This window comes from Myxocyprinus asiaticus, chromosome 49 (assembly GCF_019703515.2).
Source record: "Myxocyprinus asiaticus isolate MX2 ecotype Aquarium Trade chromosome 49, UBuf_Myxa_2, whole genome shotgun sequence".
Taxonomy (NCBI): domain Eukaryota; kingdom Metazoa; phylum Chordata; class Actinopteri; order Cypriniformes; family Catostomidae; genus Myxocyprinus; species Myxocyprinus asiaticus.
This window is the reverse complement of record NC_059392.1, coordinates 13,196,948-13,217,905: the sequence shown is the minus strand read 5'-3', so window position 1 is coordinate 13,217,905 and position 20,958 is coordinate 13,196,948. Positions and strand designations below refer to the sequence as shown.

General features: G+C 39.1%; 1 protein-coding gene across 4 annotated transcripts in view; it reads right to left on the bottom strand.

Annotated features, from left to right (window-relative positions):
* LOC127438575 (guanine nucleotide-binding protein subunit alpha-11-like) overlaps positions 1–12,719 on the bottom strand; it is a 28,122-nt gene extending 15,403 nt beyond the window's left edge. For 2 of the 4 annotated variants that reach the window (XM_051694256.1, XM_051694255.1), the window contains exons 1-3: positions 12,598–12,719; positions 10,574–10,798; positions 10,056–10,248 (exon numbers count right to left, since the gene is read on the bottom strand). In XM_051694256.1, the coding sequence (XP_051550216.1) occupies positions 10,056–10,248; positions 10,574–10,579 (199 nt within the window). In that variant the 5' untranslated portion in view covers positions 10,580–10,798; positions 12,598–12,719. The remainder of the gene's footprint in view (positions 1–10,055; positions 10,249–10,573; positions 10,799–12,597) is intronic. The other 2 variants (XM_051694257.1, XM_051694258.1) reach the window with 2 other exon arrangements.
* Between the last annotated feature and the right edge of the window lie 8,239 nt (positions 12,720–20,958).

Genomic DNA, 20,958 nt, shown 5'->3' with positions numbered 1-20,958 from the left:
GCTGCAGAGATGGTTGTTCTTCTGGAAGGTTCTCCTCTCTCCACAGAGAAATGCTGGAGCTCTGTCAGAGTGACCATCGGGTTCTTGGTCACCTCCCTGACTAAGGCCCTTCTCCCCTGATCGCTCAGTTTGGCCGGGCGGCCAGCTCTAGGAAGAGTCCTGGTGGTTCCAAACTTCTTCCATTTACGGATGATGGAGGCCACTGTGCTCATTGGGACCTTCAATGCTGTAGACATTTTTCTGTACTCTTCCCCAGATCTGTGCCTCGATACAATCCTGTCTCGGAGGTCTACAGACAGTTCCTTGGACTTCATGGCTTGGTTTGTGCTCTGACATGCACTGTTAACTGTGGGACCTTATATAGACAGGTGTGTGCCTTTCCAAATCATGTCCAATCAACTGAAAATACCACAGGTGGACTCCAATCAAGTTGTAGAAACATCTCAAGGATGATCAGTGGAAACAGGATGCACCTGAGCTCAATTTTGAGTGTCATGGCAAAGGCTGTGAATACTTATGTACATGTGATTTTTTTTATTTATTTATTTTTTATTTTATTTTTTTATATAAATTTGCAAAGATTTCAAACAAACTTCTTTCACGTTGTCATTATGGGGTATTGTTTGTAGAATTTTGAGGAAAATAATGAATTTAATCAATTTTGGAATAAGGCTGTAATATAACAATATGTGGAAAAAGTGAAGCGCTGTGAATACTTTCCGGATGCACTGTAAAAGTACGTTTGTATTATTGTTTTAGTCTGACTGAAATCGAACTTTTAAAGCACATATAAACATAAGTCATTATTATTGTTTTAGTCCGACTGAAATTGAACTTTTAAAGTGAATTTAAATGTATGTTTGTATTATAGTTTTAGTCCAACTGAAATCGAACTTTTAAACCGTATGTAAACGTACGTTTGTTTTATCATTTTACTTTGACATCGAACTTTTAAAGTGCATGTAAACTTACTTTGTATTATTGTTTTAGTTTGACTGAATTCGAACTTTTAAAATTCATGTAAATATACGTTTGCAGGAATGAGATGAGAGAAAGGAGAATCTTTGTGCAGGCTTTTTAATAAAATCTCATGATGAAATAAACAAAGAACTCAAAACACAACTGTGGCAGGGTGGATGATTCCACACACCCGGCCCCTAATTAGGCTGATTAAGCCCAAGAGGGATAAAGGCAACCGGAGACGGCAGTGCGACAGAGAGGGAGTTACGGGCAGCTGCCCGACACCTGTGTGTGCGTGTTTGTCTTTTTGGTTCAGTTTCTTATTAAACTATTATTTATATTATCAAGCTGGTTCTCGCCTCCTCCTTTCCATTGAATGTGTTACAACGACCAAAGAACAAACCATTACATTCACGAAGGTAAAGAACTGACAAAGGTAACATGAGGGCATTATATACACAAGACTTAACAAAGGTAACAAAATACAGCTGGGACTAATCACAGGGAACACAGAGAACAGAGACACAACCAAAAACCAAACTTCAAACTAAAAGTCTTAGTCCTCTTTGCGACATCTAGTGGCCGCTAGGGCAAATGTCCCAAGTGTTACAGAGCCCCCCATCTAATGAGTGGGTCCTGGTGCTCCTTAACACATAAAAAAAAAAAAATAGTTCATGGGAAGAGCAGGAGGCGGAAGCTCAGAGGCAGAGCCACTGGAGGCAGAAACTCAGGGGTGGAGCCACAGGAGGCAGACACTCAGGGGGCGGAGCCACAAGAGGCAGAGGCTCTGGATATGGAGCTACAGCATGCAAGTGCTCAGGGGGCAGAGCCGTGGGAGGTTCAAGAGGCAGAGCAACAGGAAATTCAAGCAAGGCAATGGCCACTTGCAACAGGATAGTGACCACTGGACAGGGGTCATACTGGGAGTGGGCAGTCGCTGGTCACTGAACAGACTGGTGACTGGTGTCTGACAGGTGCTGGTTACTGAACTGAGCAACAGCCTGGTGGTTTGTGTCTGATAGGTGCTGGCAACTGGACTGAGCAAAGGGCTGGTCGACAGCCGCTATGGACTGGAAAGGATAGTCGACAGTGACAGGGGACTAAACAGACTTGTCGACAGCCTCAGGGAACTGGACAGACTCAGAGAACTGGACAGACTCAGGTAACTGAACAGACTCAGGGAACTGGACAGGCTCATCGACAGCCTCAGGAAACTGGACAGGCTCGTCGACAGCCTCAGGGAACTCTCATCGACAGCCTCAGGGAACTGGACAGGCTCTGGGAACTGGACAGATTCAGGGAACTGGACAGGCTCATCGACAGCCTCAGGGAACTGGACAGGCTTGGGGAACTGGACATATTCAGGGAACTCAACAGACTCGTCGACAGAGGGAACTGGGAAACGACCTCCGTGAGCACTGGCAGTGACAGGGGAATGGCCTCCGTGGCCATGAGCACAGGCAGTGACAGGGAACGACCTCCGTGGCCATGAGCATTGGCAGAGGCAGGGGAATGGCCTCGATGGCCGTGGATGCTGGCAGCGGCAGGGGAACGGCCTCTGTGACTGTGAGTGCTGGCAGCGACTGGTGAGCAGGGGCCATTCTCCTCCTCCACCTCCTCTTTCGGACGGCTGGAGCTTCAGGCACTGATGCTCAAGACTTCAGGCGCTGGCTCCGGGAAGGTCGAGGCTTCAGGTGCTAGCTCTGGGATGGCAAAGGCTTAAGGAACTGGCCTGATGACCGTGGCAGACGTGGGCGCTGGGTCGTTTACTGGGGCAGGCTTGGGCACTGGCTGGTTGACTGTGGCAGGTGTGGGCGCTGGCAGCATCATGGGATTACTGCCATACCCCACAGTGTAGAGGGAGAATGTGAGCTTCAAAGCATAGTCAATGAAGTCCACCAATGAAAGCTCACATCTGCCTCCTGGCAGACAGGATTTCACAGACTCATAAAGCCCGAACTGATAGCAGTCCTTGAGTTCAATATCTCCCCAACTGAGAACTTGGGCGAGACCACATAACTGCTCTGTATATTGCTCGATGGTCCCCTCTCCTTGTTTGAGAGCAAACAGTCGAAAAGCCGCTAGATCCATAGTCTTGGTCAGTTCTTCTGTAACGTTTGCAGGAACAAGATGAGAGAAAGGAGGATCTACATTTGTATTATCGTTTTAGTCAGACTGTAATCGAACTTTTAAAGTGCATATAAACACTTTATATTATAATTTTAGTTAGACTGAAATCAAACTTTTAAAGTGCATGTAAAGTATGTTTGTTTTATAATTTTAGTCCGATTGAAATCTAATTTGTAAAGCGCATGTAAACATAAGTTTGTATTATCGTTTTAGTCTGAATGAAATTGAACTTTTAAATTGCATGTTAATGTACGTTTGTATTATACTTTTAGTCCAACTGAAATCATATTTTTAAAGTGCATGTAAACGTATGTTTGTATTATCATTTTAGTTCGACTGAAATCGAACTTTTAAAGTGCATTTAAATGTACGTTTGTATTATCATTTTAGTCCAATTGAAATCAAACTTTTAAAGCACATGTAAACATACGTTTGTAGTATCGTTTTAGTCTGACTGAAATCGAACCTTTAAACCGCATGTAAACATACGCTTGTATTATAATTTTACTTTGACTGACATCAAACTTTTAAAGTGCATATAAACATACTTTTGTATTATAATTTTATTATCGTTGTATTATCATTGTGTTATCATTTGTATTATCATTGTAGTCCAACTGGAATCGAACTTTTAAAGCGCATTTAACGTACGTTTGTATTATAATTTTAGCAAGACCAAAATCAAACTTTTAAAGTGCATGTAAACGCATGATTGTATTAGCGTTTTAGTCCGACCAAAATCAAACCTTTAAAGTGCATGTAAACGTACGTTTGTATTATTGTTTTAGTCCGACCGAAATCGAACTTTTAAAGTGCATGTAAACATTTGTTTGTATTGTAAGGTGGGGTGCCAAGATGTTTAAAGGGCAGAACTCCCCAGGGAGGCAAATGTATAATCTCTGAGAAAATCAGCATAGAAACTTTCTCGCAAAGACACCATCTCACACCCAACAAGAATTGCCTCGTTGTTGTCTTTCCACATCTGCTCTCTACCCTCCTTTCCCTCTCAGCTCAAAATCACCTTAAAACACACTTAAATATTGTAGGTAACAAATGTCTAATTACATGTTTGGCTATTCATGTTTCATATAATTGAAAAGGTCTCAGTGTGACTGGTACCAGGTCTCATTTCCACAATTGCAACATTCATGATAACACATTTTTGAGAATTTAAAGGAATTCTGACCAATTCTGGGGACATGCCTACCTATAATTACATCCTGTATGCAGACATGCATCCCCAAATTCTTATTGTCATTACATTTGGTTTTGGTCTGGGTATTTAAGGAAATCTAGCATATTTTTCACTGGAATTTTCTGTAGCCAGAAATCCCCATGGTGCTTAAACTACATACTTTGCTGAAGTCAGGTATGCATCTGTTACTCTTAAGATTCATCTTTAAGCATTAGATGTTTTGTATTTATTATTTCTGAATTGATTAATTATGTAATTGGCTTGATACATATTTACCTGACTAATAAATTGTTAAACTTGATTCTATTCTGACTTATTCTGAAATTATTGGCTTTAATAGTTTACGTTAAATTATTGTTACCGCAAATCTGTGATCAGGGATATTACATACTAAGACCCAGTATTTGAAGGAGCATGAAGCACATCAACTAGGATCTTAGCTTTCTGATGAACCATTTGGCTTTATTTAAGTGTAATAGACTGTAAAGGCTAAAACAAATACTATTTGAGACAATTTAATGTTGATCGACCCATCCAAATAGTAATAGTCACAACTCCTGTTTAACGTTAATTAGTGCTGTCCATCGATCATTTTTTTAAATCACGATTAATCACAATTTATTTGGGTAGTTAATCGCGATTAATTGCAGATTTTGAAAGTGCTGAAATTTGACACTAAATAGACTTATTTTCTTGTCTAAATGCATTTATTTCCATCTTAGGAAAGAAAACAAAACAATATTTAACAATATAATGCTTTATTAACATTTTCCAAACAAAGCCTTCCATAAGAAATGCACAAAAATAGCACCAATTCGAGTAACATTAAACGTTTCCCAAAGTCTAAGTGTGAGGTTGACTAATTGAAAGAACTAGTTTACACATAGGTTGTATATTCATTGCAATGGGCATTAAATCTCTTAAACTCTCATCCTCCACAATATTAATCTGCTGGTAGACTGTGACTATCCTCTTTGTTACAGCAATCGTGAAGCTGCATTCATGATTCGCATCAGAGTGTCAATGCCAGCATCAAGTTTTGAAAAGCACCATGAAAAGCGCTTTCAGACAAAAACGTCGCGTTTTGGTGATAGTTAAGACTTGACTTGCTTCTGTAGTAATTAAAATACATCTCACATAGGCTGAAAATTACTTGACTTCTGTCAGGTCTCATCTGTGCTTGTTAAGTACATCAAATAGCACTAAGAGCTCCTTTCTCCAACATTTTATCAATGACAGGGAAACGCTGTCAGAGATTCTTTTATTTACGACATAACAATCTCCGCGGCTCTATCATAGGAGAGTATTACGACAGTACCGCTCATAGAATGTCTATGGGACTGCTGCGTTATGCTATTTTATGCTAAGCTTTTAGGCTCATCTTGGTTGAAGGGCTCTGGGTTTGTGAAGTGTGTGTCAGTGTAATGACTCCGGGCAGACACATTACAAAGTTTCGTCCTTCACACAAGTGTTTATGCTGTAGTAATGGTAAATGCGTTAATCGTGATTAAGAAAAATTAACGCGTTAAACTTTTTATATTAATTGCATGCGTTAATGCATTAATTCTGACAGCTCTAATGTTAATACTATTCTAGTCAAGTGTAATAGGAAACTATAGAACTAAACAAAACTACAATTTGGATAATGGTATGTTGGTCGGCCTTATTCAAATAGTATTATTAATTTACCTCTGTCTAGAGATAATATTACTTTAAGTGTATACAAATCTATAGAACTAAGTTAAACTACTATTTAGAAATAGATAAGCTGCGGTAGTAATCATTCTAAATAGTATTAGTCATTTACCTCATATTAAAAACAAACTGACAATTTGTGACCGTGGACCCGTGCACGAGGCCGACATGAGGCCCTAAGTGACAGAATTCAGAATGAATAAGTGCAAACTAGAAAAATCAAGTATCCAAATCTAAACAAGATCTCAATTAAAGATAAATAATAATTGGAATCTCAACCTAAATTCGAGTCAGATTAAATTATTAATGGAGTTAGATTCGGTCTTAACTAAATCAAATAGTTATGACACTACAGCCACACGTGCACGAAATAGATGAACGCGCAGATACCTTAACCACTTTGCTGGATTCTATTGTTGGTGAGGTGGCATTTTTACAGTATTATCGTTTTAGTCCGACCAAAAGTTAACTTTTATAGTGCATGTAAACGTACGTTTTTATTATAGTTTTAGTCTGACCAAAATCAAACTTTTAAAGTGCATGTAAACATACATTTGTATTATCATTTTAGTCTGACTGAAATCAAACTTTTAAAAGTGCATGTAAAGTATGTTTGTTTCATAATTTTAGTCCGACCGAATTCTAACTTTTTTAGCACATGTAAACGTACGTTTGTATTTAGATTTAGTCCGTCTGAAAGTGAACTTTTAAAGTGCATGTCAATGTACTTTGTATTATCGTTTTAGTCCAACTGAAATCGAACTTTTAAAGTGCATGTAAACGTACTTTGTATTATGGTTTTAGTCCAATCGAAATCTAACTTTTAAAGTTTGTGTAAATGTACGTTTGTATTATAGTTTTAGTCCGACTGAAATCAAACTTTTAAAGTGCATGTAGACTTACGTTTGTATTATCATTTTAGTCAGACTGAAATGTAACTTTTAAAGCGCATGTAAATGTACTTTGTATTATGGTTTTAGTCCGATCGAAATCAAACTTTTAAAGTGCGTGTAAACGTATGTCTGTATTATCGTTTTAGTCTGCCAGAAGTCAAACTTTTAAATGTATGTAAATGTACATTTGTATTATAGTTTTAGTCCGACTGAAATCAAACTTTTAAAGTGCATGTAAACGTACGATTGTATTATGGTTTTAGTCCGACTGAAATCAAACTTTTAAAGTGGATGTAAACGTAAGTTTGTATTATTGTTTTTAGTCGCCATCTACATTTCTTTGTGGTCCAGTGTCATGGCCGCGTGCGGTCGATTTCCATTAGCTACTCACCAAATCACTTCAGAGTCATGGAGCATTATACACTACAAGATTTTCTCTGTAGTCGACTCTAAAATATTACACATTTTTTATATCCTCTGACTAAATGGAATAGTTTCACTATCTTTCCAATTTGATTTTTTTTTTTTTTTTTTACTCCAGAGTAACTGAATCAACTTTTTGAGGTCAGGCAGCGTTTTACGTCAACGCTGCCTGACCTCTTACATGATCAAACCGTTAATCTTACGACTCTGTTCACATATTGCATCAAAACTGAATTTTTTTGGTTTAATGTTACAACTTCTCATTCTGGAAAATACGGGTCGTGTTCACACAAGACCTCTAAACTGAAAATTGCAGTTAATTTTCTGGAAAAGTCTGTATGTGTGAAAGATATTATTGTATCATGTATATTTGGACAGATAGATGAAGACTGTAGCTCGACTACGCAAAAACCCGCTGTACCTCGATTATAACTGCGCATATAAACATACTGAGTGAAACATAAAACAAGATAACACAAGATTACGTTTACCCAGTGTTAAGAATGACACTGGATTAACAATTTTAAGTACAAAGAGCCCTTTGTAGTGCCATTACAGAAAAGGCCAAACACCATTTTTTGTAAAGTAACTACAGTAAAAACCAGGTTATGGCATGACAAAAATGTAGAACTAAAATGGAATGCAATGTACAAATAGTGGTGTATCCTTAAACCGCTCCTTCAGCACAAATACTGACATTTTTCACGTGCACACTGGAATGTTATCAGTCCTGTTAACAAAGAGGTCACAAAGCAAAAGAGATGTTTTAAACATGTGTAGGCTGACTGCCAGAGTCATGCAGTGCAAGAAAGCATGTTGCTGGGCATGTTTGGGTACTTTTAAAATGAGGTGTCCTCCACCACAGGAGGACTTCCATGTTCTTTTTATACACTATGTTCACACAACTGTTCGCACAGATTTTCTATGCTGTTTAAACTGTTTGTGTTTTGTTTTTAAATTTTATCTGCGGTAATTTAAGCAGACAGGCATGAACAACTTATTGGTGACTCACAGCTATCCTCGCTTTAATCCCTGTTTTTATAAAGGGCAAATATTTGACAGTCAAACAATCCCTCAATCTACATCTAAATCAGTGTGAGAGGGCAAAGTGTCAGAAAAGTTACTAAATGTTACTAAATATACAATCTGTACAAAAATAAATGTGTTGATTGTAACAAAGCAGCATGAAGTACAGTCCGATCAGTTCATAGACTATCACTTGTCAAGAATATTTTCTTCAAGACATCAGATCACCAACCCTAATTCCGATAGAAAGATTGGACAAACTGTACTCAATTGCCATCTACAACAGTCTTCAGGTGGCCCAACAGCTGACATTACATGTCAAACATTATCAGTACCCTGATAGCACACGTACATCACCCAGACGTCTATTTGATGTGTGTGTTTATATCTGGAAGACATTTTTTCAGTTGTTTGCTCAGCTGAAATACATCTATAAGACATTTAGCAGATGTTTTTGAGATATTTATGATTAAGAATATTTGTGAATCTGATCTTTTTAAGATGTTTAGAAAATGTTAAATAGAATGTGATGTTTTCCAGATGAAACGCAGACATCTTGGAAATGTGTGCTATCTGGGAATATGTCTAAAAGATGTTTCCACTCGGATGTCAATAAGACATTTAGCAGATGTCTTTGAAACATTTATGATTTAGAATGTTTGTAAATCTGATCTTTTAAAAATGTTTAGCAGATGTTAATTAGATTAAGATGCTTTCCAGATGAAAAGATCTCAGACAGACATCTCAGAGACGTATGCGTGCTATCTTGGAATATGTCTATAAGTCGTTTCCTCTCGAATGTTAATAAGACATTCAGCAGATATATGTCTTTGAGACATTTATAATTTAGAATGTTTGTAAATCTGATCTTTTCAAGATGTTTAAGACATGTTAATAAGATTGCGATGCTTTTCAGATGAAACGCAGACATCTCAGAGATGTACGTGTGCTCTCTGGGAATATGTCTATAAGTCGTTTCCTCTCGAATGTTAATAAGACATTCAGCAGATGTCTTTGAGATGTTTATAATTTAGAATGTTTGTAATTCTGATCTTTTTAAGATGTTTATCAGATGTTAATCAGATTGAGATGCTTTCCAGATTAAACGCTCTTAAACTCAGAGATGTACGTGTGCTATCTGGGTGTCCTGCAGTGTGACATACTTCATCTACTTTTTTAATTATTTTCTAATAAATATATCATATATCATTTTTATGATATCATATTAACTGAGGGACTACATAGAGTATTTGTACTTTTAACGATTCACCACTCAAAAAGCTAAAAGGTGATTAAAAAGCTTTGGTGACGTTGAAACATCTATTATATATGATTTCTCTTACACACATATAAATCTTCAATTTTGAATAAAAAACAATAAAAAAAATGGGTTAGGTTAAAAAGATTTTGACCTTAAATTTAAAAAGTTGTCCATGTTACTGTATTTGTCAACTACCCCAATGCCAATCTGTTTTTTTGTTTGTTTGTTTGTTTGTTTGTTTTTTGTTTGTTTTTTCAAAATACATAATCACAATTAATTGAGAGCATGCATACACAGGCATGTTCAATACATGAAATTATTGTGTCCTCCCTCTACAGTTAGTGATCCACTCACATGACATCCATTTCTCCAAAGATCTCAGCTCCTTAGTATTCATTATTTCCCTTCATTTAGAAGCACTTTTAAATAAATTAAAAAAAAGTTGATTATTTTAATAGCAGAATCATCTTACCTAATAAAAGCACTTTGATCTCTCTGCGTTCTCTTTTCTTCTGCTCGGCGAGGATGCGTTTGATTTCATAATGTATGGCGATGGCGTTCCTTTCGTCTTCAGACATACAACAAGTGCACGTCCTGTAGCACCATCTCCAACTGCCCCCCATCTCCCCTGAGACAAAAAAATAACCCTTCAAACTCTTAAGAGCCTGGAAAGAGTTAAATATCCCAATGACAGTGTTTCTAAAGTGACTAGGGGCCTAGATGATACACTAATGTATATTAATCTAATGCAAGTGTACATTACACGCATGCCTATACGAAGCGTTACGGGGGGGACCACTAGCTTTAGTCTATATATCGTTTTAAAGGTACCTTTAAAACGTAAACATATTTCACAATTTCGGACTTCCCCTTAGAAAGAAAAGACGAAACCAAATACCTATTTTATGTTGAGGTGCGCTTTAAGCCATTTATTTACATTTTAAAACGGAAACAAACTCAAAGTAAATGGAGCTAGCTTGAATCACTTACCTGCATTCGTCGTCACAGCTGTACAGAGAGTCTGTTAATGACTTTACGAAACACGATCCATCTTTTTCCCTTAGCCGAAGTGGGACTAAACCAACTTATTCTGTTTGTAGAAGTCTTCCCCAAAATGTCCAAATAAAAAAAAATAAATAAAAAAAAATATGGTATATATATCCAAAGGGTTCTCTACACGTTACATCGTTTTTTCTTGACTTCACTCAGCTCTACCTGTAATTCAGGAAAGTCACTTTTAATGCGGATTGTCGGAGCAAAACGAAAGCGCGCTCACACATTGGCTGTGTTTCAAAACCAACTTAGTGTGCTACCTACCTAGACAGCAGACGCGTTCTCGCGTCCAAAAACAGCTAGACGGAGCGCAACAGAATAAAACAGAACATAGGAGAACGCGTTTTAAAATTTTAATAAGGGGTCGTTCAGACCGAACTCGTGGTTGCGCTAAAAAAATCTAGTTGCAGCACAACCCAGGTTTCTCAAGAGCATTTTTAAAAGTTGACGTTCTTTATAACCCTTGTGCGACCTTCGGGACATTTTTGTCTTTTTCATTTTTGTTTTTTCGATCATTTTGGCTGTGTTAATGCCAACGGCATAAATTTTGCCAAAGGTTTGTATTTTTTTGGGAATTTTGATATTTCAACCTCAGTTCCTATAATACATCTCTGTGTACACAAAATAGTTACACTCAGGACCTTAAGGACAAAAATGTCCACATTGAAACCCATTAAAAAAGCAATATTTGATCCCAGTGCCATTAAAGCATAAAATCATGAATTCAATGATATTACGTTTTCATTCCGGCGCCCTGGCTTCAAAATTAATTTGTTTTTTATATTTTCCACCAGATGGCGCCATTTTCTCATGTTTAACCTATGGAGCAAATACATGCTTTTTTCCTATTTTCTGTTTGCTGTATTATAGAGCACTGCAGGCCAGTTGAATAAATGATGCAGCTAAAATTGTGTGGTTATGTTGGTATGGATGTCAGAGTGTGTTTTATTTGTGCATTGAGAAATTGTGTGTGTGTGTGTGTGAAAAACAACAGTGGCATTATATAAACAAACTGGCATTTCAAGGGTTAAAATCCTGAAAATGAATGAATATTTGGTAGTTATGATCAGGACTGATGTTGATTAAAAAATCTAAGTCAGTGAAAGCAGAAAATAATATTTATATTAAGGACATTTTTGTCTTCTGAGGTCCTGAGTGTTTTTTTTTTTTTTTTTTTTTTTTTTTTTAAATCTGACACTGCACAAACAATAACAATGCATCAAAATCAATGTTGTTGCTAATCATTGATATATTCCGGACTGTGATAATCCAAAATAATAAAAATAAATAAATAAATACCCCTTCGCATTTAGTATATATATATATATATATATATATATATATATATATATATATATATATATATATATATATATATATATATATATAACTTTTTTTTTAATTGATGCACAAGGGTTAAACTGACACGGCGTCTAAAAAACGCGGCGCTCCAGCTCAAGACGCTGACAACGCAGGCACAACGGTCAAATATGTTAGTACAAGCGCATGTTTACATAGAAAAATAATAAAAGAAACATCGCGGACGGACGCGAAAACATGTTCGGTGTTAACGGTTTTTAATTTGACGCATATGTACATACAGACGGAACGTTGTTATGTGTGAACGCCCCTTAGTCGTGTTTCCAATCAGCATTTTTGCGCATCAAATCTCACAACAATGCTAACTAGCTAGGTAGCTCACTATGTTTTGAGACACAGCCATAGTGTATCAGTGCAATGCGCATTAAGTAACTACTACTCTCTGGATTATGCAGGTATTTAGTTTTACAGTAGATAGTTTTGACTGATTTAAACAACCCAGTGTATAGGCTACTATAGCCTACTTGTCTGATATAGTTACCAACTGCAATTTCAGCTCACAAGTAATCTTTAAAACCTTAAAATCTTTCTATGAATAACTAATATTGACAATAAATGGAATAATTGTGCCTCAAACTTACCATTTACATTATTTAGTACCCTGGTCTAGGCAGATGAGAACCGGCTATGAGCTCTTGTGTGTGGTATGTGAGTATAATGTGCATTTTAAGACAAAACAAAAAATAGGAAACCTGTTTCAAAAGTCACAAGTGGTGTTAACTTCTTAAATGGCTCTAAAGGTATTTGACACTCCTCTCTCTCTCTCTCTCTCTCTCTCTCTCTCTCTCTCTCAGACTTTGTGGATGTCAATCTTTTGTATTTACAGGCAGAACCGGTTTATCAGGCCTTTCATGGCGTTGTGAAAAAGTCTCAGATATTGAGATTGCCTATACCCCACATATTACCATGGGAACCAGGTAAGTAAAGTATGCCAAACTCCTGAAAAGAGAAAGAACAAGAGAGAGAGAGAGAGAGAGAGAGAGAGAGAGAAATAGTTGACTTTGCATATTTTTTTTACTGTATTGACAACACATTTTAGGAAAAATGGCCAACATAGAAATGTTTTTTAACATCAAGGCAAAGTACAGAGCTAAATTCTCAAATAAAAGCCTTCATCTGTCACTTGCTGGCAAATCTCACCTACTTCTTAGCATTGTTGTTCCAGGCAGTTGCCACATGATGCCATCAAAGAACTAAGAATACTGAGTACTCCATGCATTAATTTCCAATTACACTCAATATTAATTTAAACAAACAAATAAGTATCATAAAACACAACTTTTTTCATAATTTTACCATTCGTTATTTACTGTAAAAGCTTAGTTAGCCTCACTGAGGTGCAACTGATACATGCAAAAAGTTACATTCTTATATCATGCATATATTTGTAAACATGTAGAATAATGCGTCCGGTTCTGGTGGTAGCTAATAAGCATATATATTTGTAGGCTTGATGGAAATACCTGAAGTGAACCTGATTGTCTGCGGTCCTCACTTCAGATACGATGAGAACACAGATATGAATTGCTTTCAGTTCTGTGACATCTGATGGACTCTGATTGGTGCTCCAGCAAAATGACACTGATTGGTTCATACCTTGTCCGTTATGCTTCATTTACAGCAATGTCAAGGACTAAACAAACAAAACTGTGATTGGCAGCTGCTTTGGAGACACAGAAGAGGAGAACTAACACTTGACCCTGGAAGTACTTGAAGGAAGATGACAGCTACTATGTTCAGTTTTGCAAGGCAAGCAGAATCAAAACAAATTTACAGTAAATTTGGCTGCTTGGTGCCCCACAAAAGTAAACAGCGGTATTAATGTTATTATATATACATAATATGCACACAATTTAAATTAACTATACTTAATATGTATCTTTAAAACTATATATTCAGGATTGACATTTATATTTTCAGAATTATAATTATATATTTATATTTTATATAATTATGTCTTGTGCCCCCAATTATTTATTTAGTACCTTTACTTTGGGGTTTCATGTAGACCTTTCTCAACAGATCGGGGCTCAACTAATGCCAGCTAGGTCACACAGGAACCTCTGGGTAATATTTGATGACCAGGTATACTTAACACCTCACTGACCATATTTCAATGACCACCTAATCATGCAGATTCACACTGTACAACATCAGAAAAATAAGACCTTATCTCTCTGAGTATACTGCAACTACTCTAAGCTTTTGGCATCTCAAGACTGGACTACTGCAATGTTTTGGCCTTTCATCTAGGTCAATTAAGCCATGTTAAGCGTTTTCTCTAAATGGTTTTCTATGGGGGAGAATTAAAACATAAAAATATAGTCTTTCCCTTTAGATTATGATGTCATTATTTTGCCAGAAGATAGTGTTTGTGACAAGGGACATCTGAGAGAAATGTGGTTCTTTATGGTCATTGTTTTAATAATTGTATTTATTTATCACACATTTGCAGTGAAATTCTTTTTTTTTCCACATATCCCAGCTAAGCTGGGGTCAGAGTGCAGGGTCAGCCATGATACAGCACCCCTGGAGCAGATAGGGTCAAGGGCTTTGCTCAAGGGCCCAACAGTGGCATCTGGGCAGTGCTGGGGCTTGATCCCCCAACCTTCTGATCAATAACCCAGAGCCTTAACCACTAAGCCACCACTGGCGTCGCACATGGTTTGAAGTTTAATACTTTGCAATTAGGATTAACAATCTCTCTACAATGGTCACAAGAGTGTTTAAATGCACTTAAGAAAACGGGTTAGTCCAGGGTTTTTGCAAAAAGCAATGTAAACAAGAACGCCAATTTCCTTACAGGGTTTAAGGTATTAAGAGAAAGTGTTTTAAGACACCCAGATTTCTCCTGTAAAACGTGGCTTATGTGGTCATGTAAACGCATAAGTGCCATTGTTACAGGTTTTTGAGGAGTTTGCATGTGCGTGAACAGACTGGATAACAAACGGCAAATGATGGAGCCCAACAAAAAGTCAACAAAGCGGAAAGAATTCAACATTTCTGGGAGTACAGTTGAAAAAAGGGAAAAGCACATACACTATATACCCATTTATACACACCAGTATAACATACTGATGGTCCCTCATGTTCGCATATACAGTATATGCGCTCATACACTGGGGGAATCTTGGAGTTTTATGTAAGAGGGAAACCTCACAATTGCAGCACAATTCCGCTGCAGGTCGCAATAGAAAGTTAAGAAAACAAACACTGCAACAACTCTGGAATATCTGGAAATAAAGCGAAGCAACAGGGAATACAAATAGTGAAGTCTTCCAAGGATGCCATGTTTGTTATTTACACAAGCATCCCGGGGAAATTATATTGCTCTGGAGAAAGCTGCTTACTGACCGAGCCGCATATGGGTGTAAAGAGTATGCCACTTATAAAATGCATGTAAACGGGAATGCTACTTTCTCGCAAGAAGCCACTTTCTGGTGTCCATGTAAACATAGTCAGTGAACAAAGCAAACAGAACATTCCTTATTTCACCTCCAGTTGAGGAGGACAGGAAAAAACTGTTTCTGCTCTGCCATATTGCAAGCACAGAAGGCCTACTTCTTGGAGCTTTCGAAGACCACATTTATATTTCACCTTTCTGATATACTATCTACAGGCAAGCTGATGAGCCTAGAATATAAATGTTAAGCGTTTCATCCCATAGAAAACCATTATAAAGAAAACGCTTAATGTGGCTTTATGTACTAGGAAGACCAAATTCAGTTTGTGCCTTGTTAACAATGAATAGGCTACTATCTACAGACAAGCTAGTGAGCCCAGACTTTCACAATGCTTAAAGTTTTACGTTAAAAGAATATTCTGGGTTCAATACAAGTTAAGCTCAATCGAAAGCATTTGTGGCATAATGTTGATGACCACAAAAATAATTTAGTCTCTCCTTTTCTTAAAAAAGCAAAAATCAAGGTTACGGTGAGTTTGGAGTGTTTAAAGGCAGAAATGTGAAGCTTATAATTTTATAAAAGCACTTACATTAATTCTTCTGTTAAAACTAATGTATTATCTGAGCTGTAAAGTTGTTTAAATCGTAATTTTTATGGTTGTTTTAGGGTTTACGTCATTACGTCTTCATGGAAGTTGTAAAATTTGATACAACTTTATACAGAAAAGGTTAGTAAGCAATTTAATCACACTAAAATCATGTTCACACGCATATTGTTGTGTCTTATGACAATACTTTTGAAACTGAGTATTTTAACTAGAGGTAGACTGATATAATGGTATTACAGATTAAACAGTGCCGATAATTGCTTTTTGGAACTATCGGTTATCAGCAAAAATCTTATTTATTCCTCCGTGTTACACTGTGGCCAGCGCTGGAGGATTTTACAGTTTTATAACAGTGGCTGAGGTAAATTGAAAACAATGACTGACACCTTGTGGGGATTTGCTGTATCTAAATCTTTCAACATTGACAATATTCACCCATTTGTTATCCTCACTTCAATTCATATTTTGTTATTTTGATATTTAGTCTAAGTGTTCCAAATTGAAGCAGTTGGGCATGCAAAGATAAATGTGAGTATTCTGAAACATGTTTTGTCAGTACATAAATCGTGTCTCCAACTTCATGTATTTTGAATAACAATAAACCTTATTCCTCGTTTAACCTCAAATTGTGAATTTATGTGCAATAAAAAGCTTAATTTGGTAAATACTTAAAGGTTCTGTAAGCGATTTAGCCTTCTAACTTCCACAAGAATGAGCTGTTGATTTACCCACGCCCCCTCTTTCCAAAACCCCACACCAATACCGTTGAAACCCACACAAAGAATGTTCCCACGGTTGTCAAACACAACAGTAGCAAAATAGCGCCCTCAACTGACAAATTATAAATCAGAATATGGCATTAAGCCACAATAATGGACTCTATGCACGGTCATTTCCGTGTTTTGCCTCAGAGGGCACACTTAGTTCCAGCCCAGAGCCGGAAACTATGTCTTCCTACACTGATAAATGCTGTCAAGACGACTCGGGGGAAATTACTTTTCACGCGTTTTATTTACACAAGTTTCTGCGGATGACACTGGATATCCATCGCACATTGAGACAGAGCTGTTGCTCCATCCATTAAAAAGAAGAAGTGGTTTAACTATGTATATTTTAAAATATTTAGATCGCAATGAGGGTGAATATTCACAAGCCATAGACCAGCACAGGCTTAGCAAGGTCCCTGTTTCCGACTGTATTACACATGTAATTATTTTGATTTATTTTGCTAGATAAAGTATAGCCCTCTGTGATATTATAAGTTAATATAATATGATAATTGATGCTACTCCAGCTTCAAGCAAATGTTGGAGTGAATGGTAATATTCAATGGTTAATCCAGAAAACATGGCATCGCAGATGGCTGCTTCGGTGTGGAGCTCTCTAGCGTTTTTGTTACTTTTGTTTGTTTGTCATGTTTTTTGTCATTCTTTCTCCATCAGTTTCACCAGTGATGAACTGCTGAATATTCGAACCTGATAATTTTTTGCCGGTGTTTGATTATTCAGACATTTTATTAGACATCTAAGTTGGAGGCACAGCGGTGCTCTACAAGCGTTCCAAAAGACGCACGTAAGCGAAGCGAGCCAGCGTGCTTGTGAAGCTTCGTCAACGCAGCTTTAGGACACCGCTGCTGAGTATTCATCTGGCGAATGTCCGCTCCCTCGCCAACAAAATGGATGAACTGCCTTTGGTCACTCAAACAAATAAGGACTTTTCTAACTCCACTGCTCTGTGTTTCACAGAAACCTGGCTGTGTGAAGCCATTCCGGACAGTACGTTACATCTGCCAGGCTTTCAGTTGTTAAGAGCAGATTGTATCGCGGAGTTATTGGGGAAAATGAGAGGCAGTGGAACATGCTTTTACATCAATGAAAGTTGGTGCACAGATGTAACAGCATTGAAGAATATGTGCTGTCCTAATTTAGAAGTGCTCTTCATCAACTGTAAGCCCTTCTACTCGCTGCGGGAGTTTTCCTTGTTTAGTGTGGTGAGTGTTTATATCCCGCCACAAGCATGCATGAACGCAGCATTGCAACAGCTGGCTGATCACATCACAGACATGGAGCAACAACACCCGGCTCTCTTATCATTACTATTCTGGGAGATTTTAATAAAGCTAACCTCACTCGTGAACTGCCAAAATACAAACAACATATCACATGCCCCACCAGAGAAAGAAATTGTAAGGGGTAAAGGATGGGCAAGGAGGAGGCGGGAACCGGTAGAACAGTCAACATAACTTTAATGACAGAACTGAATTTAAACAAACTTAAACACACACACACACACAGCGTGTGATTCTCTCTCTCTCAAACAGGGGTCCCTGGCTCCTCTTTATCCCTCTCCCGCTGATTGGGCTGATTCAGCACTGGGTGTCCATCGTTACGGCCCAGCCACACCCTCCTCCTCGTCACACTCCTCCGCCTCCCAATTCAGGCCAGGGAATGGCATGACATGACATACTCCCCTCCCTTCCAGCCGTCCTACTGCCGTCAGGTCTTCCCCACCTCTCTGGAGCCCTGGGAGATATGAGGGGAGGGAGAGGGGAGAGGGGAGAGGGAAAGAGTGAGGGGGAGAGACAGAGAGAGAGGAGAGAGAGAGAAAAACTCACACGCTGGTCCCCGGACATGCCGTCGCCCGGTCCTCAGCCACTCCTCCACCCTCTGGTGGACAACAGCCGCTTCTCCCCTGGCAGATGGCAGTGAGTCCTCTGACCCCTGGCAGATGGAACGGCTCCTCCCCTCCCTGGTGGACGGCAGCGGTTAGGACTTCACGACAGCACATCCCTCCTCCTTCCTGGGTTTCAGCACCAATGCAATGGGTAAAGGATGGGCAAGGAGGAGTGGCCACATGTGTTTCGCTCTCTCTCTCGAACTGGTGTCCCCAGCTCCACTTTATCCCTCTCCCACTGATTGGGCTGATTCAGCGCTGGGCGTACATCGTTACAGCCCGGCCATGTCCTCCTCCTCGTCACAGAAATATATTGGACCACTGCTACACCACTGTAAAGGATGCATATCGCTTTGTCCCACGTGCAGCTTTAGGACTCTCTGATCACTGTCTGGTTCATCTTCTCCCAACCTATAAGCAGAAACTAAAATCAGCTAAGCCTGTAGTAAGGACTGTAAAGAGATAGACCAATGAAGCAGAGCTGGAACTACAAGCCTGCTTTGACTGCACTGATTGGAGTGTTATTGAGGCTGCAGCCACAGACCTGGACGAGCTCACAGATACTGTGACATGATATATCAGTTTCTGTGAGGATATGTGCATCCCTACTAGGACATGGTTTACAGGAAACTCAGACAGTTTCGTCATGCCAAAGAGGATGCTTACAGAAGTGGGGATAAAACATTGTACAACCAGGCCAGGAACACACCTACTAAGGAAATCAGAGTGGCTAAAAGAAGCTACTCTGAAAAGCTGAAAAAACAGTTTTCAGCCAACGAACCTACATCTGTGTTGAAAGGCCTAAAAAGCATCACCAAGTACAAGACGCCTCCCCCTCGCTCTGTAGAGAGTCAACTAATGGCTGATGAACTGAATGTGCTTTACTGCAGGTTTGAAAAGCCCAGTCTCACACCCCTCCCCCGCTCTGATCTTCACTTCACACACACACCAACACCACCTGGAACCCCCTCCTCCCTTCTCCTGCTACTCAATCTGCACTTATGATCTGTGAGGAGGATGTGTGCCGGGTCTTTCTGAAACAAAAGACTAGGAAAGCTTCAGGCCCAGACGGTGTTTCACCTGCCTGTCTGAAAGTCTGTGCTGTCCAACTGGCCTCCATCTTCACACAGATCTTCAGTAGATCAGTGTGAAGTTCCCTGCTGCTTCAAATGCTCCACCATCATTCCGGTCCCCAAAAAACCCCAAATCACAGGACTTAATGACTACAGACCTGTTGCTCTAACATCTGTGGTCATGAAGTCATTTGAGAGACTGGTTTTGGCCTACCTGAAGGACATCACTGGACCCATGCTGGACCCCCTTCTCTTTGCTTACCAAGCAAACAGGTCTGTGGATGATGCTGTCAATATGGGACTGCATTATATCCTGCAATATTCTCGACTCAAGATGGCGCCAAGTAGGCTGCTGCGTTGCGAGCTCCGACACAACATGGTAGTGCTTTGTTTGTTTTGTTTACAATTCTTATGTTTTTTGTCTTGGATGTTGTCTGCCTTATTGTCTACGACAGACAAACACTTTTGGACATTGGTTTAGCAATTACACACCATAAACCGGACTTCAAATTCCTCAATGCCGACCTGCTGTTTACAAACACGGCAGCGGAGCCCTTTTTCTGGGCTGCCCGGCCGTGGAAACACAGGAGGAAAAGGGGAAACAGAGTCGGCGTTCTCATCAGAGTAAGACGCCGCGCAAATCGACCCCCGCTACCCAGTTTTCTACTGGCAAATGTTCAGTCTCTGGATAACAAGCTCTGAGAGCTGAAAGCGCGGATCTCTTTCCAACGAGATGAGGGACTGCTGCATTATCTGCCTTACAGAAACTTGGATGTCTGCGGAGATTCCAGACTCAGCCATTGAACCCGCAGTGTTCTCCGTGCACCGAGCGGACAGAGCGAAAGACCTCTCAGGTAAAAGCAGAGGTGGTGGTGTATGTTTTATGATTAACAAATCCTGGTGTGATCAGAGGAACATACATTCTATCAAGTCTTTCTGCTCTCCTGATCTGGAATTTCTCATGCTTCTGTGTCGACCAATCTGGCTACCGAGGGAATTCACAGCGGCCATTATCACAGCTGTGTACATCCCCCCACAAGCCGTAACAGACCGGGCACTCAAGGAACTGTATGGGATTATAAGCAAACAGGAATTTGGCAAATCGGACCACTCTTCCATTCTGCTTCTGCCCGCTTACAGGCAGAAACAGAAACAGGAAGCACCCGCCCTCAGAACGATCCAGTG